The following is a 27,009-nucleotide window of genomic DNA, read 5'->3' on the forward strand; positions in this document are numbered from 1 at the left end:
TGGGCCCGGCGAGGCGGCCTGGGGCAGCGCCTCTGACCCCCGGACGTGCTGCTGCCGCTCCGTCACACAGAAAAAGGCGGGAACTGTGTTTGTGCAAAAGATGCCTGCAGCCAAATGGCTAATGGCTCCACCTTTAACGTTTCGCTGGGGCAGAGTCGGTGGGGCAGGTGGGGAGGGGGCTTTGGGAGCGGCCGCCAGGCTCTGCGACATCGGCTCCTCCAGTCCCGCCCTCGCAGACCGTGGCGGGAACGTGCTGTGTGCAAACCTGTGCATCTCCACAGACTGGACAGCTGGGCGTTTACAAATAAACATGCTCGGTTTAATAGCTTAACTAGAAGCGCATCTGTTACATGTTCCATCTCAGTGTCGCTGTCTCCCCGTGTGCTAGTCCCACATGGGCGGGAGCAGCCGGGGGGGACACGGCGGGAGGGGCGCAGGCCATGGTGTGCAGCGGGGAGGGGCGCTGCCCGCGGCCCAGGGGGAAGCCACCAGGCCTGGCTCCGGGCACAGGAGAGGGAGCGAGGGGCTGGAGCGCTGGCCACAGGAAGGTGGCGATGGACGAGTCGCTAAAACCTCCTCTCTCAGGAGACATTAGAAAGGATTGTCCAGGATGTTCACCTTCATGAGGAACTTGTTTTTCTGAATGTCCTGCCCCTTGACCTTGCCGGATAAGATGCATTCCCACGTGGGGAGGTTCACGACGGTGTGCAGCCACTGGTCCTTGTTCAGGTCGGAGTTGGAGTACCACCATTCCTGGGGGGCAGAGAGAACACAGGCCCGGTCGGCGCTCGCTGGCCAGTGAGATCCGGGCTCAGAGATCTCCGGGCTTTGGAAACCATGTGGAGCCACGAAGAATGAATGTTTCTGCCCAAACTGCTGACATGTGATTGTAAACAAACAAGGCGACGTGCACTCCCATTCCTTATCCCTCTGACCCGGGCAGAAGGCGCTGCGCTGGGTGCTGAGCGCGGTTCCCGCTGCTCAGGGCGAGAAGAGAGATGCACTCAGATGTTACGCAAACTGTGAAGCGGGGAGGGTCACGGGAGGGGGCCTCGGCCTGGCTCCAGGGAGCTGGAGGGGAAGAGGAGGTGCACATGCCTGCGCTGTGGGCGTGTCACCCCCACAGTAAGACTCCCGAGGCCTCCCACACCCTCCAAACCTCAGCGCTCAGCCTCCGGCGTCTCAGAAGGGTGAGCGTGTGTGTGTGTGTGTGTGTGTGTGTGTGTGTGTGTGTGTGTCCGCCGGCTGCGGCCGCGCGCACCCTGTTCAGGCTCAGCCAGCACATCTCCAGCATGTTCCCATGGTTCTCGGCGAGCTGCAGGGCCGTGTTCAGGAAGAGGTCGCAGTTCTGCCCGTCGCCCATGAGGATGCACACGTAGGCCATCAGGTGGTACAGCCTCGGCAGGAAGATGGGGCCGGTGATGTTCTGAGCCACCGTGCTCTCCAGGTTCTGAGGAAGAGCCAGCGTGTGAGGGCCCAGCGCGGCCCTGGGCTGCAGCCTTCCCTCCACAGAGGATTTGGGGACATGTCTGTTTACAGAGCCATCAAGGAAAACATGCCGCCACCGAGACCGACCTGGGACAGGGTGGAGGTGAGACCCAGAGTGCGGAGCGGGTGGACTCTGTGGGACCCTGAGCAGAGCCCACTGGGTGTTCGCAGGCTCAGGGCCCTCCGCCCCTGCCGGGACGGCAGTGGCCTGCGGCCTGCCTGTGCGCACCGTGCAGGCACCTCCCTGAAGCCCAGCGCCCATGTCACTGTCTGACTTGGCCTAAAAGCACGTTCTGAGCAGCCAGCGAGGCCGCTCTGTGTTGGCTGCTGCGCCAGGGGAACTGTGTGTGCGATGGCTACTGGGCCTGCAAGCAAGTCTCCCCCATCCGCCTCCAGCTGCTCCCGGCTTCTCCCAATCCCAGGTGTGCACGCCGGTCTGCCCCAGCAAAGGGCAGCCTAGCAGCGCACCAGCCCTCCCCACAACCGCTGTGTAAAAATAGGTCTTCTTTTGATTACAAAGCAATAGAAGTCGATGGTTTAAGGTTTCCGGGGGAAATGAAAAGAAGAGCAAAAAATGTAAGAATCACCCATAACCCTGGCACAGAAGGAAATAATTTGGGTTCGCACTTTCTCACTATTTTGTTATATTCTCTCTCTCTCTCTCTCTCTCACACACACACACACACACACACACATTCGCACTCACACATATGCTCACACACTCACACAGGCTCACACAATCACAAACTCACTCACACACACACACTTACACCCACCACAGTTAGGATCATACTAATCACATGGCAGAGTAACACTGTTTTTCTCACTTCACATCCTGCTATGTCATTTCTCAGGGATGTGGTTCCTCTGCATCAGGGCTCATGGGTTTGCATACTGACAGGAGCCAGGAAGTGACGCAGGTAAGCAGGCTGACGTCGCTGAGCAGCAGCGGGGCCACCTGCCCCCGGAGAGAGTGTGCCCTGAGGGTCACCTGTCAGGTCCAGCCAATAGCTGCCCTTCAGGACGGAGGGCCTCAGGCTGCCATCTACTCCAGGTTTTAAAAGAAGGATCAGAAATTCAGATTTTTAAAATATGAAATGCCCCCGTGTGTAAAGGTGCCCTCTCCAAGGTGTCCCGTGGTTGTTGAAGGGTGGATGAGCGTTTGCTTAGGCACTGCTGGGGCAGATGGCGTGAAGACAGGCAGGCGTTTGGCCGGAGCGCTCTCTAGAAAGCTGGGGGGGGGGGGGGGGCTGCTTGCAGTCTGGAGGTGCAGGAGCCGCGGCCCCGGAGGAGACAGAACCCACCCGGAGCCCAGCGGCAGCCTCACCTTGAGCAGCTCCACGCCGCTGTCCTGCGCAGACTCCCACTGCCCTTCCATCTGCTTCTGGAGGTGCAGGGCCTGGGCCTCCAAGTACCTGCAGATCCCTTGGAGGTAAAAAGCCGTGGGCGTCCTTCTTGGCACCAGGTTTTTGGTTTTATTGAAAAAGATCTGAAACTCGTCCCACTGCTGGAGTCTGCCATACCTGCGCCGCCGCAGAAAGACAAGGGGAGTGCGGGTCAGCCGTGGCGTGGGCGCAGGGCTCACGCTGGCCGCCCGAGGCGGGCCCAGCACGTGGGCTTCTGGGAGCCCACCGGGGGGCGCTATGCGGTATGGACAAGGGGAGACTAGGATGTTTTGATGGTGTGAGATGAATAGAATCCTTGGGAACACTCTGGCCTTACTAGCCACCGTCCATTTAACTCTTTGGACTCTAACAAGTGAAGCCGATCAATCAGACACGTGGAGCTGTAACTTCCAGGGCTTGAAGACATGGCTCCAAATCCATAGAGAGGTGGCCTGAGCCAGTGCTGCCCAAAGTGTGGGTCACACACTGGCATCATCAAGGTCAGGCGGATGCACCACAGAAATGCTGGCTTTCTGGTCCAATTCAGATCTGCGCCAAGCAGACGGGGAGGACCGGGACCCGTGTGAGAAGCTCTCCGGGGGGTGCCAAGGCCGCAGCTGTTGAAAGAGCTTTGCAGAGTAGAGTAATAAGTTAGAACAACCTTTGGACTTCAGACTCCTTGAACTTGAACTCACGCTGGCAAGTTAATTTGACTTTGAACTTTAATCTCTTGGGACTTTTATTGGCAAGGTGATTCCTTTGGGGGCTTTAACTTCTCCCCAGGCATTCTGATAAGAGGAGACCGCTGTTCACATTCGGAACAGCTCTCGTTTGCGGCCCTTTGCTCAGCAATGTCTCCACATTGTCACCTGACCTCTCCCCGGCGTCTCCGAATGCCCGGCAGCACGGCTGCACATGTGATTTGAGATGGGAAGTGGAGCAGGAGTGGCTGCCAGCCTTGGGAACGGCGAGGGAAGACGTTCCATGAAGTGCTCTGAGCCTTACAGGTCTGCTGCCCTGAAGCCCAGGCCACGGCTGCAGGCTTGCTGAGTTAGATACTGAACGGGGCAAAGGACCAAGCCCACACTTTGGGCAGGATGCTTCTCCCTCACCCCTGACCTTGCCCTGACGTGGCGGCCCTCCCTGGCACACAGCTCCGTGCCCCTTCCTGGCCTCCCTCCCTCCCTCCTCCGATGACCAGGAGTGACGTGGTGGATGGCAGACTTTGGGAGAAGCGTTAGGCAGGCAGAGCTCAGTACCCTCCCCTCCACCTTGAGAGCCAGCGATGCCCACAGCCAGCAGGGGCATGCTCTTCCCCCCGCCTCCGTGGGCGACACTGTAGCTCCCAAGAACTGCCCACCGCGGAGCCCCACAAGAGGCCCGCGCGCTGGCAGCTATCGGCCACACCCTCCAACACCAGCTCCACCAGCAATGTCTGTCTGCACGGTCAGATCTCGGGGAGGGGCAAGTGTTGTTCTGTATTAGTCTCCCTCAACCTCAGCCCTCCTCGGGGCACGTGTTCTCTCCCCTGGTCTCCAGAGCACCCCAGCGTGACCCGGGCGCAGGCGATGCTGGTTGCCGTGCCTACGCCTGAGGCAGCGTCTCTCCCCGTCTTGGGGGAGGGGCGCAAACTAGCAGGCGATTCCCTCGTGTCTCGGGCCAGGCCCCTGATGCCTTCCATCTGTCTGCAGGATGATTTATAAATACTTTCACTTAAAAAAAAAAAATCTCAAAAGAACTCTTCTGTGGGGCCGAATGGGTTCAGGGTTGGGGGTTGAATGACAGGCAGCCACGGTTACCAGATCGCCACACACGAGTGCAGGGCCAGGAGGATCCCGCTCTGGAACTTGAGGATCCTGTTGTCCTCGTTTTCCTGGATGAATTCCACACACTCGTTGAAGGTCCTGTAAACAAACCCTGGGAGGGAGACGGGGGAGCTTTGCCTCAGCAAAGGGAAGGTGGCTCTCAGCGAACTTCCCACCGTGGAGAGAGGTCGAACCTCCAGTTACTTTGTGAATCTGGGGGGGACTCGGGTATTTATAAATCGCTAGTGACCCGGTGCACAAAATTCATGCACATTAAAAGGGAATTAGAGGAAATATTTAAATATTGCTATTTGCCCTTTCTCTATAATAGAAGTGTCAGAGATGAAAGAAAATTAGTAAAATGTATATGAAAATCTTCCTCCTGTTCGAGTCTGGAGCACACCGTGGGAACCAGAGTCAAGTCCCCGCCTACCCACATGCACCTTGAAATCACGTGAGACCCAGACCTGGCCAGCCCCACCCCTGTCAAGCCCCACATGTGGGGGGTTTGGCCTCAGGTCACCTGGTCTGACTCTGGGGTGGGGAGTGTGGCCTGAGGCTCCCCGGCCTGGGCCAGGGGTGCACCTTGAGATCCCCTGTCAAGCCCTGCATGGTGGGGGGGGGGGGGGGAACAGCCTGAGGTCTCCCAGCCTGGCACTGGGGCAGGAGGCATGGGCTGAGGTTCCCTGTCACCAGGCGGAGAGTGCAGTCTCAGGTCCCTGCTGATTGCTCTTTAAGGCTCATTACAGGAATCAGCCTCCGCTGTGGGCACAGCCATTTTGTTATGGAGTGATGATTAATTTGCATATACCCTCTTTATTAGATAGGATACCCAAGATCAATAGAAGGCGTCAGAGTGGCCTGACACAGAGACACCTGTGGATTGCCACAGCCACATCGTTGTTCTGCCCGTGGTGGCCATGCCCAGCTTTCGTGGATGCGTGGGTAGACACGATTCACTTCCACACAGCTGACGAGGCAGGAGCGGGGTACAAACCAGCTCTCCTGCTTGAGCCCAAGAAGCTGGCCAAGTGCTGCCTGGGACTGCCTGTCTCCCACCCACCCTTCCCGTCCGCAGCAGCATTTGCTGCCCCTTCCAAACCTGGTATCCTCTGATTTAACATGTGCCCTGAGTGCTGCCCACGCGAGGGGAACCTGGAGGTGAGTGGATTTGTTTTCCAAATCACCAGCACCTGCCAGTGACCCGGAACTCCGACCATCAGCAATCCTACCTTCACTCTCAACCTGGCATTACTCCGTATGTCCTGAGTAATTAAAATGCCTCATTTAAGGACACAAAGTGACACTGTCACTTGTGTGAATTGATGGGACACTCACTAACTGGCAGCTTATGGCCGACAGGGTCCTCCAGACTGAATTCTTTTCCTTGCTGGCCTCGCAATCCTTGCACCTTCCAGACGGCCCTCACCCCCTAACACCGGCCTCTCCTCTTTCCGGCCAGAAACCTGGTGACCCGTAGCCCCAGCCCTGACGGCTGCCACACACTCCAACATGAGTGTGTCCCCCCCCAAGTCCCTTAAAGACCCCGAAGCCGGGCTCACCGGAATAAAGCATGGTGTCCAGGCACATGAAGTAGAAGAACGCCTTGCTGATGATGTTCTCTTCTGCCACGGAGATGTCCCACAGCCACCCCAGCACCTGGATCAGCTGCTTGTGCCTGAGGGCAGATTCAGGGAGAAGAGAATCAAGGCCGGTGCTGGCCAGTCTCAGTCCTGCCCGGTACTTCAGGACCAACTGCAACCCTAAAGCTTCAAACCCCCCCCTAAATCTCCAGTCGACTCCTCGTTCAGATTGTGCTTCCGTGGACCTCCCCATTGGGGTGGCCAGGCTCAGGCCCCCTCGGGGCTCTGGTCCTCGCTGCTAGTCTCTGGGCATTGCTCTCCCAGGCGGCTTTTCCTGTTCCCTCCCTCTGGTGCCCACTGTGGGGATGGCCATCTGGTTCTCCTCTGGTCACTGGCCAGAGAGGAGAGAGGAGCTAAGTGTGGAAGAATTCTGGGAAAGAGCACTGGTTTCTAAAGGATGACGATGATCCGCGACATCATCTTTCTGTACAGCTTCCTCCCAACCCACCTGAGGGCCAGGGGAGTGAGCCCAGAACACTCAGTCACTATGGCTTCCTCCCCCTAATTTTGGAAAATGCTTTGAGATAAATACCCGGCCCTGGCCAGTTTGGCTCAGTGGATAGAGCGTCGGCCTGCGGACTCAAGGGTCCCAGGTTCGATTCCAGTCAAGGGCATGTACCTGGTTTGTGGGCACATCCTCAGTAGGGGGTGTGCAGGAGGCAGCTGATTGATGTTTCTCTCTCATCGACGTTTCTAACTCTCTATCCCTTCTCCCTTCCTCTCTGTAAAAAAAAAAAAAAAAAAAAAAAAAAAAAAAAAAAAAAAAAATTAATAAAATATATTTTAAAAAATAAAAAGAGAAATACCTGATTTTCAGGCAAAGACTTTTACAGAGCCAGCAGAAGACCTTGTATTGTTTGTAGGGATTCCGGAGCAGTCCCCATATCTTCTGGGCCCGAGAGCCTGAGGAGAAATCAATTTCAGTAGATTTCCGGGTGTTACTTATACCTGCGTGTTCCGTCCGGCTCAGCCAGCCCTTACCGAAGTCAATGGCCAAGTCCAAATGACCCATTAAGAACTTGTTGTAGCCCAGTGTGTCGGCCAAGTACGCCATGATCTCAATGCCCTCGGCTTTCAGGGGTATGCTGAAGATCATCTCCATGGCCATGATTTCGTATTTGAACCACGTGCTGTCCTGGCTGGCCAGCTGTTCGAGCAGTGAGTAGTCCAGGTAGGCCTTGATGATCTGAAATGGCAGATGGGGGAGAGAAGGGCAGGACCGAGATGGAGCCCGCGCAGGCAGCGGGGAGAAGCTGCCCAATATCTGCTGGAGAATGGAACTGGCCACCTGGCCACGCCCCGGGCTTTGGTACAGAAATTAAACTGGGTTTCTGCCACCTCTCCCCCAAACCACCTGGACAAGCGTGATGGCCCCTCTGGCCACAGAGGCCTTAAACAAGAAGTTCAATTTCTGTGTAAAAAATAAAAGCAATGGCTTATATCGGGTGGCTGTTGTGGTCACATGGTAAAGAGCCCCAAGGACTCACCCCCACATGTAAACAGTAATCATCCCTTGTTGGGGCTGGACAACGGAGAAGAGGGAGAAGAGCGACTTTACTTTCCACGTTATGCATGTCTGCAGTGTTTAATGTGTTAGGACAGGCACGTCTCATTTTTGTAACTTAGTAAGAAGGAAAGGCTGGTTTGCTCTCTGAGAGCATGTTTCCAAAGGCGCTGACAGCAGGGCAGGGTGGCCGGACGTGGTGGTGGGTGAGAGAGGGCTGCTGGGCAATGAGAAGTCCGAACTGCAGTGAAGCCAGGGGCTGCCTGGACTGGGGCCAAGAGAACGCAGTCCACCCGCTTCACTGCCCGGGGAAATGCCCCGCTCGCAGGCGGTCTCACCCAGGCAGGGGTCCTGGGAGCTGAGCTCACGCTCTCTCCCGGGCCGCGCGCGGGCCGCCTCCCGGGGTGTGGGCACGGGGAGCACGTCGCCAGCCGCCTGCCCTCAGGCCCAGCCACCTCCGCCACAGCGTCCGCTGATCCAGTTTTCCATCTTACCCTCCACGGCCCCCAACGCCACCACGTTTTTGAGAGAAAGCGCCAGAATTGCCGGAGAAGTAAAGCATTTCATTCCATAAGTACTTATTGGACACGATTAGGTAGGTGCCAGACACCGTCCTTGGAGCTCGGCACCGAACGAGACAACAGCAAGGCAGCCGCTCTCTCACGGAGCAGACACACCGGCGGGGGTCACGCAGGCCACACACTGACTACGGAGTGAAAGAGAACGTCAGGCAGGAATGAGCCACTAAAAGAGGGGGACAGGCTGGACAGTGAAGGGGTGAGGGGATCAAGGAAGGCTTCACTGAGGAGGCGACCTTCAAGCTGCAAAGTGGGAGCCCAGGTCCCAGGATGAGCACTCCAGGCCAAGGAGACAACCAGTGCAGGGACCCTTAGAGGCTGAGCTTAGATGTCTGAGGGCGGGGAGCAGGAGAGGATGGCAGGACACAGGCAGAGGCCCAGTCCCATAGGCCTTAGACCTTCTTGCCTACACTGGCCTCCTGAAAGAACGAATGGTGGAACTTAGTCATCCCACATGCATTTCACTCAACAACTGACGGCTCCGAGAAGGAATGATGGCTTCCGGAGCCCAGACTTGATGTGCTTTTATAAAGGAACTGGGTCTCTTTGATTAGATGAGCTAGGTCTAGCTTAATCAGTTATCTTTTAATCTTCACCCAAGGATATTGTTTCCTTTTTTTTTTTTTAGCGAGAGTGAAGGAGGAGGAGGTGGGGAGGGAGAGAGAAACCTATATGAGAGAGACACATCAATTGGTTGCTTCCCTCACACACCAGTTATGTGTTATGACAGGTGCGTGTGGGAAGGGATCAGACCTGCAACTGAGGTACATGCCCTTGATCAGGAATGGAACTCAAGACCCTTCAGTCAGTGGGCCGATGCCCTAACCATTGAGCTTAATCATTTCTTGATCATGTGACTTGGAGTTTTTTTCATCTAATCAAGGACTTGCCAGGTTGGATCCAGACTAGGGCTTCTCCCTGTGTGGTCCCTGTGACCCTTTTGGGGAGGACACACAGAGATCAAAGCTGATTTCTTAATATTAAGACATTTTGTGTTGGGAAAAATAGTGAAAGATCAAAATGGGGGAGGGGACAACCACGGGACTTAGTGGGTGTCCTGTCCAGCCCCCGGCACTGCTGTCTCTGCTCGTCCCTGTCTCTGTGCAACTCCAGATGCCGCAGGAGACCAAGCCAGCGGCTTTCCCGTGGAAATGGGAACGGAGGCGGACACAGTGATGACTGATTGCCCTTTGATTAGCTGTTTCGCATCCTTTCGTAAATGGAATCCTCCTTGGACCCGGTGGAAACTTTTACCAGCTCCCTTATTAATTAGTGAGTTGGTAAAACCTTTGACACGTGAGTCATGGTTCGGCACTTTCCTTGTGCATCCTCATTCTCTCACAGGTACACAGCGTTTTCCAGGGGAGAGGGGTGTGAGTGAGCACAGCGGGAGCCTGAGGGGGAATACAGGGGACAAACTGGGGGCTAGCAATCTGAATCTGTGCCAGTCACCAGTATCCTGGTGCACATTCCTGTTAGTCTGTCATTAAGTCACTGCCCCTTCCTTAGGCAATCATCTGTTTTCCTAAACACTCCCAGTTTGTCAGGGCCACACACCAAGCACTTAACAGCCAGAGGGGAGGTCACTGGCACCACCCAGGCCAGGCTTTTGGGTGAAATCTCACTTACCCCACCCCAACCCACAGAGGGACTGCAAAGCCCGAGAAAAGTCTGGAAGCCTGGTCCACATTTGGGGAGACAGAGAAACCAAGGGGGTACATGGGAGAGACCCTCCGCATTCGGTGCTCAGGCTGTGGAAACCGACTCCCTGAGTCACCGTCCTAGTCCATCTGCAAATAAAGGGTTTTTACGGAATCTTCTGAGCACGCGTTGTGTGTTTTCGGTGGCCTGGTAAATTCTGCAACAAGCGGAGTGAGAACCTGTCTTCCAGGAAGTCAGGCATCAAGGTATTTGCAAAAATTTAGCAAACCGAATCAACGCATGCCACTCTTCTCACTAAATGTTTTGTTTAGAGAAATACTCCCCCCTTCCCCACCAAAATGTTGTGTTAATATGTAATGAATTCATTATTTTTAAAATATTTTTTTGTTTTTGTTTCTTACATCATAATATCATAGCTACAATCCATAGAAATAAAAGCTATGTTGAGGTCCTGGAGAATCGTCAGGCGTGTAAGGGACCCTGGGATCAGAGTGCTGAACCACTGGCCTCAGAGCAGGCCTGCGGGAGGCTGGGATCGGTCCTCATGACTCTGAGACCCCGCTGGCTTGGGCCAGGCTTGTCTCGCCAAATAAGATGCAGAAATTTAAGAAGCGGCCACGAAAGCCCCCTACCTCGAACTTGTCTTGTGTTTCCATGGCAGTGTTCAGTTCCATCAGCGCCGCCAGGTAGGCGTAGTACTTGTAGTGGAAAAAGTAGTTCAGGCTGTAGATCCTCCACAGCAGGGAGAAGCAGTTGACCTGCTGGTGCAGTTCCGCCAGCCGCTTCTTCCTGCGAGAGGGAGGGCGGGGTGGGGGGTCACAGAGGAAGGGTCAGCTCTGCCCCTCGCTGCCGCTGCGGCCGTCCCTCCCAACGGCACATCAGTGTTCTGAACACATGTTCTTCGCTGCAAAATGGGCACTAGAATATTGACCTGGTGAGCATTAAGATTGTTTATGTAAATCAGCAGTCCAGTCATTGGTCTTTAAGAGAAGCTACTTAAAAAACACACTGTTGTCATTTAACCACACTTGATACTGATGACCACCATGTATGGAAGGGAACCTCAGTTCTCAAACCTAATTCATCCCAGAAGGCTGTTCAAGAAGTGATTTGTTCGAAAACCGGAGTTTTTCCCCCATGAGAAATAATGTGAATTGAATTCATCTGTTCCAGACCCTAAATGAGCCCCCACTTTAACCTTTCTTATAGGCAGTGCATGTCGAAGCTCTATCGTTGTTCTCACAATTTTCCTTTCACTCTGCTGCTGTCACTAACCTTCTCAGGACCCATGGAGATTTACTGTATGTATCTACACCAATAAAAGAGACAGATGCAAATTGACCATACCTTCATAACACCCACCAGCCAATCATGAGTGAGTATGCAAATTAACCCAACAAAGATGGAAAGTTAATTAGCAGACACAGGTGCCGAGTGGCTGGGAGCAGGGTGGAATGCCTGTGTTGTTGCCTTCAGCACTGGCCCAGCCACTCAGGGCCTCTGGGCAGCATGGGAAAGCAGAAAGGCAGCTCCAGCCCAGTGAAGGTGGTGCTGGCAGCCAGGGGAAGGAAGACCCATTCTTGCATGAACCTTCATGCATTGTGCCTCCAGTTTAATAATAAGCAGCAATAAAAGCAAGAAAATACAAAAATTTTCACAGCACAATTTCCTGAGATGTTAACAACATGAGATTTATTGGTAAACTCACTCATACTCTCCTCTGTCTGCCACCCAAGACACGTGTCACTGACATATAGGCATCAGCATGAAAGGGTTGAGAAGCAAGTTGTTCGAGATTGGAGAGGTTCAAGAACCAAGGTTCTCCTACATAAGCAGAAGGTGAGACTCAGAGTCACACAGCTAGGCCCCACACTCATCCACCTCCAGCCAAGCCAGTCCTGCATGTCATTTCCTCCTCTGCATGCTGCTCTTGGCGGCTGAGTCTCAGCTCAGTGGAGGAACTGCCTAATTTTAACAACCACATTCTGCCATGGTCTGTACGCATCCCCCTAAATTCATCTGTTGAATCGGAACTCCCAAAAGTGATGACGTGAGCAGGTGATCAGGTCATGAGGGTGGAGCCCTCCTGGAGTGGGGCTGGCATTATCATGAGCTCCACAGAGCCCCCCAACCCCTTCCACCACATAGGGGCACACTGAGAAGTTAGTGACCCCAACAAGGCCCTTGCCTGATCTCAGACGTCCAACCTCCACAACTGTTTTGGGGTCTGGTCTCTGGTGTATGCTTAGACCTCCCTCCTCCGGAGTGAGACGAGAACTCAGCTCTTCCCGGCTCCTTCCCTTACCCTGGAGGTGAGCTGTCTGGGGTCTGCTGATTCATATAATAATGATGTTTGTTTTTCTCAACATGGATATAGAAGAAAATGGAGAGGAAGGTGAAAGGGAAAGCTCGGTTGAGGAGCTGCAGTGACTTCTTCAGCATTTTCTTGGCAAGTACCATCTGGCCCATGTTAAAACAAACCTATGGGAAAGGAGGGAAAGCAGTGATTCTGGGCTTAGTTGGTGTGTTCCAACAATACAGCCTTTTGAGATTTTAACAGGAAAATGGCCAATGAGGGCCCAGGAACAACCACCCTGTGCATAGTGGTGTTTCTTGGATGTGTGCGTGGAAGGATGGTTGAATGACTAGCATTTAGCATTTTTGGTGTGAATCATCTACCTCGGAGAATACGTTTACCCGCCCATGCCCATTCTGGAGATCTGTTAGGACATTTCATAACAATATCAAGAAAGACAAGGAAGACCTTGCTGCTGGCAAGTGACAGTGAGGTCTGAGTCCTGGCGCTTGGGGTTCTGGAGTCTTAGAAAGGGAACTGGGGTAGAGGATGGAAGAGGTTGTACAAAGTACAGGGGTGGTGTCTACTTCTTCTATGTACAGCCCCAATGGAAAATCACAGAAAAATTATCTTTTTCATGGTTTCTTACCTGACCTTTGAGGCCATAGAAGATGGCAGACTCAAAAGTATGACTCCAAGACTTTTTCTTCTTGAGGATTTTCAGCAACCTCTCTCCCTCATTCAAATGTGTGTATGCCTGCAGAGATGGGAGGTGCTGAGTCAGCAGGGACCCAGACCACAGAGGGGCCACCACCCCAGGTGCCACTGGAGGAGGAGAACCGGGGCCACTTCAGGTCTCGCCTCCACCTCCAAGCCCACTCCTGATTAGACAGGGCCTCCAAAGTCTAGACAGGACCAGGATGGGTAACACCAGCTGAAGACAGGGGCCACTTGCATGCCCATCTCTGTCCACTGGATCACTTGTTCTAGAAGATGAATCTAGAAATCTCTGCATCTTCAGGTTGTCACATCAGCCCCCTGGCCTGAAATTCCTCCTTTGAGTACTTCCACCCCACACCTCCCTTATTTCCAACAACACATTCATGGCCCTGACGCAGCCCCACACCTGCGAGAAGCTGGTCTGCTGTTGGGACCAGTTATGCCTCATCCCCATGTCCCTTTCCAGGCCATCTTTGGGGAACTGGAAGAGGAAGGAAAGGCCTGAGCAACTCTCCTCACTTCCTCTTCAACCTCCTATGGCATTGTTAGACAGGGGTGTCCTGGCACATGTGACCGCCAAGGCAAGGTCAGCCTGGAAGAGATGAAGCCCAAAAGCTCCTCTCCCCAAGTCTCATGCAGCCCAAGGGGCATGAGTGGGAGGCAGAGGTAGACAGGAGTGGTGGCCAGCCCTGGTCTTACCAGACTTTTGGAGAGGAGGGTGTGAAAGGCACATTCTAGAACCTTCTCTGAGCTCAGCATCCTATCCTTGTCTTCCTGGCATCTCACTCCCTACGGGTTTAGCAAGTTGGCCCCAGGACTCCTGAAACCGTATCTTCCTGGGACTCACTGGCCACGTCCGCCCGGCCTACATGTGTGTATCAAATGTGCCGAGGAGACTTTCATTCTTAACATACACGCTTGAGAGAACTGGGGCTTTCTGACATTGGGGAGGGTTTAATTTTAAACGGTAGGCAAATCTAAAGTGCGAGGGTTGGTTGGCCTGCTGTGGCGACAGCGCTGGCTGCGGGCTGTAAGCTGTGGGGCAGGCCGCCTGCAGGTCAGGGATGCAGGCCTGGCTCCTCAGGGCTGCGAAGCTAGCCAAGCCGGGGAGCCTGAGGCAGAGACGCCAGGCGTCCTCTCTGCATCCTTTTGGGAATGACATATGCCCTCCTCCCCACTGCTACCCCCTCCCCCCAAATGTAGGTAGACAATTCACTGCAGGTTTCTACAAATAACGCATAATGCTATTTTGCAATTTGTCCTCACCATTTTATTTTTATCCTCACCTGAGATTACTTTTCCATTGATTTTTAGAGCGAGTGGAAGGGAAAGGGGAACAGAGAGAAACATCAAGGTGAGAAACACACATCGATTTGGTTGCCTCCTGCACATGCTCCGACCGGGGAGGAGCCTGCAACTGAGGTATGTGCCCTTGACCGGAATGGAACCTGGAACGCTTCAGTCCACAGGCCTACTCTCTATCCTCTGAGCCAAACCAGCGAGGCACCTTTTTTCTCTCCTCAATTTCCTGTCTGAGCAACTGATTTCCAAAGGAAGGGGTGCTGGCGGGTAGCAGGAACAGGAGGAGCGGAGGGCTGTGCTCCCCGTTGCTCCCACTCCGCTGCTGGGGCTCCGGAGGAGAGCGGGTGGGAGCAGCTTACCATGTAGTTATCCTCCAGGAGGAGACAGGCGGACGCGGCCTCCAGGAAGTAGTACAAGGCCTTGCTGTTCTCCCCCAGAGCCAGGAAGTGGTAGGCCAGCGGCATGACGGCCACCTCCAGGATCTCCTCGCACTGGCACGACTCCAAGGGGATGATGTCTTCATGAGCCGGCTTTATTTTTGCTATGATGACGTCAATGAAATTCAGCATCTTTTCTCTGATTTCTTCGAAACTGTCCAAATGCAGAAATAAAGAGGAGTAATTACACGCAGACACAGTATAGCTTTTGTTGTTGTCGCTGTTAATCCTCACCTGAGGATATTTCCCCACTGATTTTTAGAGAGAGTGGAAGGGATGGGGAGAGACAGAGAAAGAGAAACATCAATGGGAGAGAGACACATGGATTGGTTGTCTCCCTCCTTCCCCCCCCCCCCCCCACCGCACCAACTGGGGCCGGGGATCGAGCCTGCAACCCAGGTAGGTGCCCTAGACCAGAATGGAACCTGAGACCCTTCAGTCCTCGGCCGACACTCTAACCACTGAGCTCACCAGCCAGGACCAGTATAGCTTTTGAAACGAAACATCTTTACAGACTAAGAAAAGACAAGATAAGAAAACCTAATGTAGATCCAACTGACCAAACCTCCCCTTCACCCCTTCCTTTCTCCACTTTGCCTCAGAGGCCAGAGGTGCGGGCCGGACGGATGACTCTAGCAGTCTATGAAACTGAATGACAGTTGTCTATGCTGTACCCCCTACACACTTATATACATGCCTGTACCTGGAAGTTTCTGAAATTGTCTCAGACTTCCTCATGACCTCTATTTTGGAAAAGATGTCTTCAGCTAGAAAATAAATGAGTTGTATAGGTCAGTGAGCTGTTCTGCCCAGCACATGCCTGGTGTTTAGTTACAAGGAGCACGGGAACCTTGACTTCAAATGTGCAGTCACCCCTGGCCAGATGGCTCATTTGGTTGGAGCATAGTCCTATTCACCAAAAGGTTGGGGGTTCGATCCCCTGTCGAGGTGAGTACAGAAGCCAACTGATCAATGTTTCTCACATCAATGTCTCTCTCTCTCTCTCCCTTCCTCTCTTCTCTAAAATCAATAAATATATCCTCTAGTGAGGATTTAAAAAAAGCACAAAAAACCTTCAGTCCAGCCTAACTTAAATATGTTAGAAAATTCCATGATGACCTGAAAACAGAAAACAAATGAGAATTGTTTATTCTAGCCACTTCTCTATCTTGGGAGAAGGAGAGAGACTTGTCTCAGATCACACGTCTGCTGGCTTCCAGGCAAATGCTTTACTCTGCAGATCTATAAATTTATAGAAGTACAGCGGAAGCCCTCGTTATCGCCGTCTTCGGAAAGCCCCCACAGGATCAGTGCCCAGGCCTCTGTGCAGGCCTCTCCCAAGGTCCTTCTCAGATGAGAGAGGGTTGGTTTGCCCACCTCCCTGCCCCCTGCTCTGAAATTGCCATCTGGTGTATCTCAAGGGGACTTGAAACCTTCACCTTCTCCAGGAATGGTTAGAGCTAATTAAGAAAGAAGTAAGTTTACTTTTAAATCCCTGGGATTTGGCCATCTTCCTGATGGAGTCCATGTCCAAGGAGTTGAGCCGAATGTCCACCGTGAAATGGTGATAGGGGATGAAGTCTCCGCTGTGGCACTGGTCGCACCTGTGGGCATTTTCTTCTAAGAAGCGGGCACATTTCAAGTGCATGTCCACCTTCTGGTCCTTCAGCCACAGCTCGTAGGCTGTCTTCTGCATCATCGGCCTGCAGAACCGGATGATGTGGCATTCGATCACCTCGCTCTCCAGCTCATGAAGCGCTTCGTTCTCCCTGTGAGCTGGAGGGAACAGAGGGCTTTTCAGCCAGGCGGAGGGCCGGGGGCACGAACCCGCTCCCGCTGCTTACCGTGGGTCAGCTCTGACTCAGCTGTGCCTTCACTAACAGGAGATGGGTCCCGTCCAGGCCCCGCTCACCCCTTCCTTCTGCGGGCTTCAGAGACGAGGAGCGATGGTACACCTCAAACGAGTCCGAATTCTGCTTCAGAGCCTTCCGGAGCTCCTTGCTGTTCCGGAAACAATCAAAGATGTTGGATTCCACAAGGGTCGCCAGGGCGTTGATCATCCTCTTCATGTTCCAGCACGGGAGGATCTCAAACAGCAGCTCCGTGGTGAAGGTCAGGCCAATGATGGCCGCACATCTGACCAACATCTGGTGCGAGAGGCTCATGCTGTCCAGCTGGACCAAAGAGATCTCTGCAAGTGCAAAGCCACATGGGAGGGAACTGCGTGTCTATCTTTATCAGATACTTTCTAGAGACAGACCCCTGTCCTGCTCTACAGCGCTTGGTCACAGAGACCCCACCAGGTGAGGCCAGAAGGAGTGTTTTTTCAGTGCCCACTTCACAGAGTGCTTGTGCTGAAAGCATGAACAATGCATATGCTAGGGCCTAAAAATGCGCATGGCATGAAGGCCAGGCAAACATCAGGCTGATGTCAACGTTCTGATGGTGTCAAAGTGTGACAAGGATGGGCCACCGCAGGTGAAGACACAGGGCCTGCCCTCTGTATGCCGAAGGATAGCTGGTCCTCTATCTCCTTCCCTGGCTACTCTTTCTCCTGGGATCTCCTAGCAATCGGGCTTTCCTCTGTGCTCCCCAGAGGTCCTTTTTCCCTGTGACACGCCACTGCCATCTCTATGTTCATGACAAAGTGTCAGAGGGTTCCCAGCACCAACCCCAGCTTCTCTTCTGAGCTCATTGTCAGAGCTCAAATGTCTTCCTGGACATCGGACCAGAATGCCATCACCTCACCCTCCTCAGGGACAAAATGAGAACTTCTCAACTTGTCCACAGACCACTATAGAAGCCACGCTAGGCCACCTTCCTATGCTGGTGGACACAGTGAATGAAAACACAGAAATGAGCTAGAGGCTCTTTTGGAGACTGAGAACCTTGAGTCACCCCCTCGGTCATCCTTTGAATCATTTAAAGTTCTTTATAGCTAGCATGAATTGGAGCTGAGTATATATAAGGACTTGGCTGGGAAATTGTTTTCTTTGACACATCTCTGATATAAATTCTCCTCTTTGCCATCTCTTACAAAAACAAATGGCAGAGAACTTTCAGTATTACCTTCTCTCTCTCCTTACTTGGTTTCTGTTTAATTGAGAATGTACTGCACCTCATTCTTGCATGCAGCGGAAGAAAACTTTGTTCAAATCAGCCGAAAACTGGTTTGGCTCAGTGGTAGAGCATCGGTCTGCGACTGAAAGGTCCCAGGTTCGATTCCGGTCAAGGGCATGTACATTGGTTGGGGGCACATCCCCGGTAGGGGGTGTGCAGGAAGCAGCTGGTCGGTGTTTCTCTCTCATCGATGTTTCTAGCTCTCTGTCTCTCTCCCTTCCTCTCTGTAAAAAAAAAAAAAAATCAATAAAATATATTAAAAATAAAAAAAGAAAACTTTGTTCAAATCAGACTCCAAAATATGCACACGAGGGAGGTGGCTCCTAATTAGAAGCAGAAAAGTCCCACCTTCCTGGAGCCTCCCCCGCCCAGGGCAATGAGAAGCAAGCCACGCCTGGGTGCTGATCCTATCTCCTTTTCAGTCCCTAGTCCTAGCAGTGTTTCCCAAACTTTTGACATATGTGCACCCCTTCTATAATTTTCATAACGCTGAGTACCCCTCATACTCATGAGAACGTAGAATTAGGCGCAACTAAGCACGGTGCTGTGTATATCCCCACCAAACTCCGGTGCAACGTGTACCCCCACCAAACTCTTCCCGTACCCCTGGGGGTACGCGTACCACACTTTGGGAAACACTGTAGGAAACAGAAGGTGCTCAGGCTCTGGAGAAGGAGCAGCAGGTGGAGTTGTCTTTACCTTTCAGTGATGCTGGTGGTGACAAGTTCTTCAATCTGACACCACTAGCGAGTTTGCAGACTTCCTCGTTTTCATCATCACCACTGAGAGTAAATGATTTTAACATCTCTGTTGGCTTAGCAACATTCTCTTTCAGGAGGTAAAAGGCAAGAAAAGTGGACAGTCACTGTTCTGTCATTATCTTGATTTTCAGATGCACTTTGAGGTGGGCTCACATGAGGAAGAACAGGCAGAAGTGTGTGTTGGCTCACCAAATAGTTTGGAATATTGTTTTTAAGAAAAAATGATATATGAAAAAAAATCTAAATTTATTCCTAAGATGTTTTGTCCTGCCCTTGACCAATATCGTTCAATGATTAGAGCATTGCCCCATGTACCAAAGGGTACAAGTTAAATTCCTGGTCAAGGGTATGTACCTGGGTTGCAAGTTCTGTCCCAGCCCTAGTTTGGAGAGAATGTGAGAGGCAACCAATCAATGTGTCTCTCTAACATCTCTCTTACTCTCTCTGTTTCACCCTCCTCCCTCCCTCTCTCTCTCTCTCAAAAAAAAAAAAAATTGATGGAAAAAAATATCCTCAGGTGCAGATTAACATAAATAACAAAAAAAGATGTTTTCTTTCCCTGCCCCCCCACAAACAAAAACTATTGAAGTACATGCAGTTTCACAAAAATTTGACTTAAAGATTATCACTAAGTATCTTATAGTATATAACATCATATATTTTAGGGAACCAAGATGGTGGCATAGGTAAATGCCAGTACTTGCTGCCTCCCACAACCACATCAAAATTACAATTAAAATACAAAACAATCATCATTTAGAACTGCCTGAAATCTGGATGAACGAGAGTCCTACAACTATAGAAATAAAGAAGAAAGTACAACAAGACTGGTGGAGGTGCAGAATGGGCTAATTGACACCGACATGTGGTGTGTGTGTGTGTGTGTGTGTGTGTGTGTGTGTGTGTTTAATTGGGAGGGATATCTTTGTTGTAAAGGCCTCGCATGAGAATCAGGGGGTCTCAGCACCATACCAGTCCCCCAGCCCAGGGTTAAAGAGCTGGGAAGAGAAGTCCCCACAACTTAGGGCTATAAAAACCAGTAGGGTTATGGCTGAGTGACACAGAAGCTGCTGGAGCCCCAGGAAGATCCTCTTAGAGGGCCAGCACATAACCTTCATGGTCCCCTTCCTCTGAGCAACACCTTGGGGGAGCCAGGGCCATAAGGGGAGGAACTGGATTGTCCGGCATTGGGGCAGGAACTAGGAGGCGGCTTTCTCCCTGACCACGGTGCTCAGAGGAGTCATTGTTCCTGTGCTGGATCTCCCCTGTCCCAGAGCTGACTGGCAGCCATATCTGAGTTTCCATCAGCATGACCCACACTTTTTGTTCCATGTTGATGATTTCCTTAGGCCGTGCCCCATCCAATTTGCAGTCTAACCCAAGCTGTTTGCAGCACCTTTTCCAGATGAATGGCCTGTCCTGGTTCAGGCTTCAGACTTTGCTTAAACCTCTCAAACAAGCAGCCTTTCCCAAACCTATCAATGAAAGGCCCAAGACCTGGCACTAGCACCAGCTTGCCTTGCTTCACAGCTCGACACTTCTAAGCCCAATACAAGTAGCAGCCACCTGAAGATCTCTCTATAGCTCCTGCCAGGTGGTCCCAGGCAGTGGCTAATTTTACATCTCCCTGGAAGCCCTAGAGCCAGTGCACCAGGTGGATAGCTTCAGACCACACCAGATTACAACTCTACACATTCACAAGTGACATACTCAAGGGGAAGACTCAGTGAGCACCAAAGCCCCAATGAAGCAAGTCCTGCTCCATAGGGGTATTTCCTACACAGCAGCTCTTCCACTGTAGTCGCAGATGGCCCTCACAGCCAATTGGCCTGTGAGTCCATTCCTCCCAATGATACCAATAGCAATCAAGGGTTAACCACAATAATTCAGTGAACACAGCCGAAACAGGGGCACACCTAGAGTGCCCAACTCAGGTGACTGGGGAGGCTGAGCCATTGGGCCCTAAAGGACACATACTTCACAAGACCTCTCTACCAATTCTAAGAGAAATAGAAGTTCTACATAATATAAGAAATAAACACAAGGGAAGCAACCAAAATGTGGATACAAAGAAACATGTCATAAATGAAAGAACAGAAGAAATCTCCAGAAAAAAGAACGACTAGATACAGAGTTCAAAACAATGGTTATAAGAACACTCAAGGATCTTAATGAGAGCTTCAAGGGACTTTGTGAGAATTTCAAGAATTTTAGTGAGAATTTCAAGGAAATTAGTGAGAATATCAAAGAAATGCGAAAGAAACAGGAACTAAGGATACACTAACAGAAATGAAAAGTAATTTACAGGGAATCAAAAGCAGAATAGAGTATGCAAAAAATCAAATCAGTGATTGGAATATGAGGAAGCAAAAACAACCAACCAGAAGAGCAAAAATAATAAAAACATATGAAGATAGTATAAAGAGTCTCTGGGACAATTTCAAGTTACCAACATTTGCATAGGGGGTGCTAGAAAGAGAAGAGAGAGAGAGCAAGGGATTGCAAACCTATTTGAAGAAATAATGACAGAAAACTTCCCCTACTTAGTGAGAAAACAGCATACAAGTCCAGGAAGTTCAGAGAGTCCTAAACAAGAGGAACCCAAAGAGGCCCACACCAAGACATATCATAATTAAAATGCCAAAGATTAAAGACAAAGAGAGAATCATAAAGGCAGCAAGAGAAAAGCAGTTAGTTACCTATGAGGGAGCATCCATAAGACTGTCAGCTGATTTCTCAACTGAAGCTTTTCAGGCCAGAAGGGAATAGCAAGAAATATTCAAAATGATGACTAGCAAGGACTAGCAAGGACCTACAATCAAGATTACTCTAGCCAGCAAAGTTGTAATTTAGAATTGAAGGTCAGATAAAGAGCTTCACAGACAAGAAAAAGCTAAAAGAGTTCATCATCACCAAACCACTATTACATAAATGTTGAAGAGTATTCTTGAAGAAGGAGGAGGAGGAAGAGAAAGAGTAGGAGGAAGAGGAAGAAGAGGAGGAGAAAAATATGAACAAAAATGCCAAGAAATCTATGGCCTTTCTAAACACCAATTGTGAACTTTCAGAAAGAGAAACTAAAAAAGCAATCCCATTTACCTTCGCACAAAAAAAAATTAAGATACCTAGGAATAAGCTTAATAAGGAGGTAAAAGAGCTACACGTGGAAAACTACAGGACAATGAAAAAAGAGATAGAGGAAGATGTAAAAAGATGGAAGAACATACCATGTTCATGGATTGGTAGAGTCAACATCATTAAAATGTCCATACTACCCAAAGCAATCTATAGATTCAATGCACTCCCTATTAAAATACCAATGGCATATTTCACAGACCTAGAAAGAACTCTCCAAAAATTCATCTGAATTAAAAAAAGACCCCAAATAGCCACAGCAATCCTGAGAAAGAAGAGCAAAGTAGGAGGGATCTCAATACCAGATTTCAAGCTCTATTACAAAACAACTGTTCTCAAAACAGCATAGTACTGGCACAAGAACAGACATATAGATAAATGGAATGGAGAATCCAGATATCAACCCAAATCACTATGCTCAATTATTATTTGACAAAGGAGGCATGAACATACAATGGAGTCAAGACAGTCTCTTCAATAAATGGTGTTGGGAAAATTGGATAGATACATGCAAAAAAAAAAATGAAACTAGATCACTAACTTACACCGTACACAAAAATAATCTCAAAATGGATACAGGTCTTAAACATAAGATGGGAAACCATAAAAATACTAGAGGAATCCACAGACAGCAAAATCTCAGACATATGCCAAAAGAACTTCTTCACTGATACTGCCCCTATGGCAATGGAAGCTAAAGAGAAAAATAAACAAATGGGACTACATCAAAATAAAAAGCTTTTTCACAGCAAAAAAAACTATCAACAAAACAACAAGAAATCCCACTGTATGAGAGAACATATTTGAAAATGTTATCACTGATATAGGTTTAATCTCCAACATCTACAGGCAGCTTATACAACTTAATAAAAGGATGATAAATGATCCAATAAAGAAATGGGCAATGGACCTAAATAGAATATTTTCAAAAGAAGACAGAAGGAAGGCCAAGAGACACATGAAAACATGCTCAAAGTCACTAATTATCTGAGAGATGCAAATCAAAACGACAATGTGGTATCATCTCACACCTGTCAGAATGGCCAACATCAACAAATCAACAAAAGACAAGTGTTGGCGAGGTTGCAGAGAAAAAGGAACCCTCGTGCACTGCTGGTGGGAATGCAGACTGGTGCAGCCACTGTGGAGAACAGTATGGAGTTTCCTCAAAAAAACTGAAAATGGAACTCCCATTTGACCCAGTAATCCCATTCCAAGGAATATATCCTAAGAAACCAGAAACACCAATCAGAAAGGATATATGCACCCCTATGTTCATAGCAGCACAATTTGCAATAGCTAAGATTTGGAAACAGCCTAGGTGCCCATCAGCAGATGGCTGGATCAGAAAACTATGGTACATCTACACATTGGAATACTATGCTGTCATAAAAAAGAAGAAATTCTTACCATTTGCAGCAACCTGGGTGGAATTGGAGGACTTTATGCTAAGTGAAATAAGCCAGTCAATGAAAGAAAAATACCACGTGATCTCACTCATTTATGGATAATAAAGAAAATTATAAACTGTTGAACAAAAAGATAGATACAGAGGCAACAAAGCATCAAACAGACTGTCGAATTACAGCAGGAAGATTAGGGAGTGGTGGGGGAGATCAGAGATCAACTGAAAGACTTGTATGCATGCATATAAGCATAATCAATGGACGCAAAACTCTGGGGAGTGAGGGCATGTATGGGAGTAGGGTGGGGGGGTGGGGCAATGGTAAGATATGTACACATATAATACCTTAATAAAAAAGTGAGAAAAAAATATGAACAAAAAAATGCCAATAGATACTTACCTATAAACAATTGATAGATATCAAAAAATCAAAATAAATGAACAAATAATCTAATGAACAAAATAAACTGATGAATAAAATAGAACCAGAGGCATGAAAACATGGAACAGACTGACGATTCTCAGAAGGAAGGAAAAGATTAGCCAAAGATTTTATATGCATGTATGTGTCACTTATGGACACAGACAATAGTGTGGTGAAAGCCTGTGGGTGGGGTGGACAAGGGCACGGGGGAGGGGGAATGTAGGGAAGAAAGGGGGACATTGTAATACTCTCAACAATAATGACTTTAAAAAAAAACCATAGATTTTACACATGTTCAATACCCACATACAAATGCCAACACATTCAAAAGGAGACGGTACTCTACTTGTGACTTGGTTAGGATCAGAAAGAGATAGATCAGAAATGGCAAAGCCTGAATAGTCAACTTGCCTAGTAATGCTGTCTCCTGGGACTCGAAAATGCTACGTTCTCTCGCCGTTGGAGGTACCAGGTCCCACGGCCCTTGACTCCCCCAACCCTCTGGCCCTGGCGGAGGCCGCCCAGGGAAAGCCCCTCTGGCTGCCCTCTCTGCGGAAGGACAGGGGAAACCCTCACTGTGGGACTCACTGAACAGGTTATTCCAGGACACGTTCGCCTTTTCCTCAGACTGGATGGGCTGGAAAACAAGCACCCTGTGTTGGTCAAGGTTTTTCAGCAACTCTTCGCAGTAGAACGGGATCCCACAGCTTCCCTCCACCAGGTACCTGCAGGGAGCACAAGGCACCTCCTCACCTGGAAGAGCCACTGGAGTCTTCTCAATCACGTGAAGATAATCTCTTCTCAGACTCCATGGCTTTTCTTTCCTTTTCTAATTACCTACAGCATTTACCATCTATCCAAGGCCAAAACTATGAAATAAGGGACATCCTCAGTCTTGTTTCCCTTCCTCACCTTATAAATGGCCATTTTCATTAATTTCTGGTTTATATTTTCGATGTTTCTTGCAGAAGCAAGACATCCTTATTAGAAAGAAGCTCGGCAGAGACCAGGTGGGCTGTGAACAGCCAGCTAACGGGAAAGGGGGGTGCTGTCTGTGTGCCTCAGGGGACTCCTGTCAAACCCCAGGAGGAGGTGACCTAGCGGCTCGGGAGGCACTGACTAGACAGCCAGCTTTCCACATGCACCGGCAGGCAACACCAGCACCAGGCCACCCCGCGGCCCGCCGAGCAGGACCTCGATTAGGTGATTAGGTGCAGGTTGTGGTCTTTCATGTTTACCATTTTGACTTTTGAGTCACTTGCTCATTGATAATGTCCTAAGACTTGATTAGAGTAGAACCCACACCCAGCAAGAGGAGAGGGAAGCAAACTGACTGACAGGTTATAACCCACGCAGTCTGAGCAGGCACAGAGGGTGCCTGAGCAGGGGCTAGAGTCTGAGCAGGGACTCTAACAAGGAAAGGAGGACGGCATCCCTCCTACCAGCCTGAGGGATGGCCGCTATGAGAGGCGGAAATAGTCACTTGAAGCCGCATCTTAAGGAATCTGAAGCGGCCTGGACCCGCGCAGTGAAGGCAAGATGCCTTCGGGACAGAACAGGCTACTCACAAGTCCAGTTCTTTGGGGATGCCCTTGACGTTGAGGTCCAGGCAGACCTTGTTGCGGATGTCACAGGGCTGCACGGCGCCAATGACGATGTAGGTGGTGTTCCTGTTCTTTATGATGGCACTGGCGGCTTTGCAGGGGATGTCGAGGAATGGGCTCAGGGACATGATGATGAAGATAGGGACGGTCTGGATAAGCTTCTCCAGAAAGGCCCAGGAGGTCACGTCCACAAACTGGGCCTCATCGATGATGAAAATAACCCTTTCCTGTTTCACTGTCTGGACAAGGGACAGAAACGGGAAGACAAATGCAGTGGGTGGGACTTCAGGGTTTATCCACGTGTGGGTCTGCATGAGGACCTTTGGGTTGTGTGGGGCTGAATGAAACATTTTTCTTCCCAACAAAGCTGAATTCAGATACCACGAGCTTGGAATTTGTGGCAAATTGGAAAGAGCTGGCTGGAATGGACTCTTACTTGGACAAATCTTGGTGCAAAGATAATACAAATTTGTAGGGGAGATGGGATTGTGGCCAAGAAAAAGCACCCATTCCATTAAATAACAGTCGTTTCCCACATGTCATTTGAATCTATTGGCAAATGAAGCCTCCCAGGGATATCGACTTGACATTCATTCCGCCCATGCATATTCAGCGCACACCGGCCACACGCACCGGCCACACACACCAACCACAAACACCGGCCGCATGCAATCATTCCACCCATGCATATCCAGCACACACTGGCCACACACACTGACCACAAGCACTGGCCGCATACACTGGCCACACAAACGGTGCTAGGCCTGCAGAGGCTGCACTCGAAGTGGCAGAGCCAGTCCTGCACCCCAGCACCTGCTGCTGCTCCAGCTGGAACTCTGAGTGGATCACACTGAATGCAGACCCCATACCCTCTTCTGTGCAGACTGCCTTTCCCTGCCTGGCCTGAATTATGTATTTGCACACTAGCATCGATTGGGAACCTGCCCCCTCTCACTGCTCCAGGCTGGGTTAGCTTTTTGTGGTTCCTTCTGAGAAGAAATGAGGTTACCCATTCTTTCCCTCTATGTTTTTTTAAAAAATATATTTTATTGATTTTTTACAGAGAGGAAGGGAGAGAGATAGAGAGCTAGAAACGTCGATGAGAGAGAAACATCAACCAGCCGCCTCCTGCACACCCCCCACAGGGGATGTGCCTGCAACCAATGTACATGCCCTTGACCGGAGTCGAACCTGGGACCTTTCAGTCCGCAGACCGACGCTCTACCACTGAGCCAAACCAGCTTCTGCTCCTCTATGTTTTTAATAAATAAAAGCAGCAGCTCTAGCCAGTTTGGCTCAGTGGATAGCGCATTGGCCTGCAGACTGAAAGGTCCCAGGTTTGATTCCGGTCAGGTTAAGGGCACACGCCTGAGTTGCGGGTTCGATCCTCAGTAGGGGCATGTAGGGGGCAGCCAATCAATGATTCTCTCAATCAATGTTTCTATTTTCCCCTCTCTCTCCCTTCCTCTCTGAAATCAATAATAATCTATAATAATAAAAGAGTAATATGCTAATTAGACCGGAAGACCTTCCGGACGAAGCTGGGGCTGGGAGGGAAGCTGGTGCCGGCAGCCAGGGGAAGGCAGGCCTACTCCTGCACGAATTTCATGCCTTGGGCCTCTAGTGTGCATACAATCAGCAAAGGCTACTTTAACACTTCAAGTCTCTCAGACAGTCGTTCCGAGTATTATAAGCTGCCTTGTCGCACACACGTAACAAGTTCACTGACCCAGAAAAGTT

The 27,009-nt window shown here is 50.4% G+C and overlaps 1 protein-coding gene across 1 annotated transcript in view; it reads right to left on the reverse strand.

Moving 5' to 3' along the window:
* Nucleotides 1–466: 466 nt before the first annotated feature.
* The window catches only part of ADCY10 (adenylate cyclase 10), a 50,600-nt gene continuing 24,057 nt past the window's right edge, over nt 467–27,009 (reverse strand). The window contains exons 13-29 of the mRNA XM_036442936.2: nt 25,234–25,508; nt 24,254–24,390; nt 18,640–18,768; nt 16,733–17,011; nt 16,306–16,596; nt 15,524–15,587; nt 14,743–14,974; nt 13,011–13,118; nt 12,371–12,546; nt 10,698–10,854; nt 7,303–7,507; nt 7,128–7,224; nt 6,241–6,356; nt 4,673–4,790; nt 2,816–3,011; nt 1,262–1,450; nt 467–753 (exon numbers count right to left, since the gene is read on the reverse strand). Coding sequence (XP_036298829.2) covers nt 592–753; nt 1,262–1,450; nt 2,816–3,011; nt 4,673–4,790; nt 6,241–6,356; nt 7,128–7,224; nt 7,303–7,507; nt 10,698–10,854; nt 12,371–12,546; nt 13,011–13,118; nt 14,743–14,974; nt 15,524–15,587; nt 16,306–16,596; nt 16,733–17,011; nt 18,640–18,768; nt 24,254–24,390; nt 25,234–25,508 — 2,931 coding nt within the window. The 3' untranslated portion in view covers nt 467–591. The remainder of the gene's footprint in view (nt 754–1,261; nt 1,451–2,815; nt 3,012–4,672; nt 4,791–6,240; nt 6,357–7,127; nt 7,225–7,302; nt 7,508–10,697; nt 10,855–12,370; nt 12,547–13,010; nt 13,119–14,742; nt 14,975–15,523; nt 15,588–16,305; nt 16,597–16,732; nt 17,012–18,639; nt 18,769–24,253; nt 24,391–25,233; nt 25,509–27,009) is intronic.

This window comes from Pipistrellus kuhlii, unplaced genomic scaffold (genome assembly GCF_014108245.1).
Source record: "Pipistrellus kuhlii isolate mPipKuh1 unplaced genomic scaffold, mPipKuh1.p scaffold_m20_p_18, whole genome shotgun sequence".
Lineage (NCBI taxonomy): Eukaryota > Metazoa > Chordata > Mammalia > Chiroptera > Vespertilionidae > Pipistrellus > Pipistrellus kuhlii.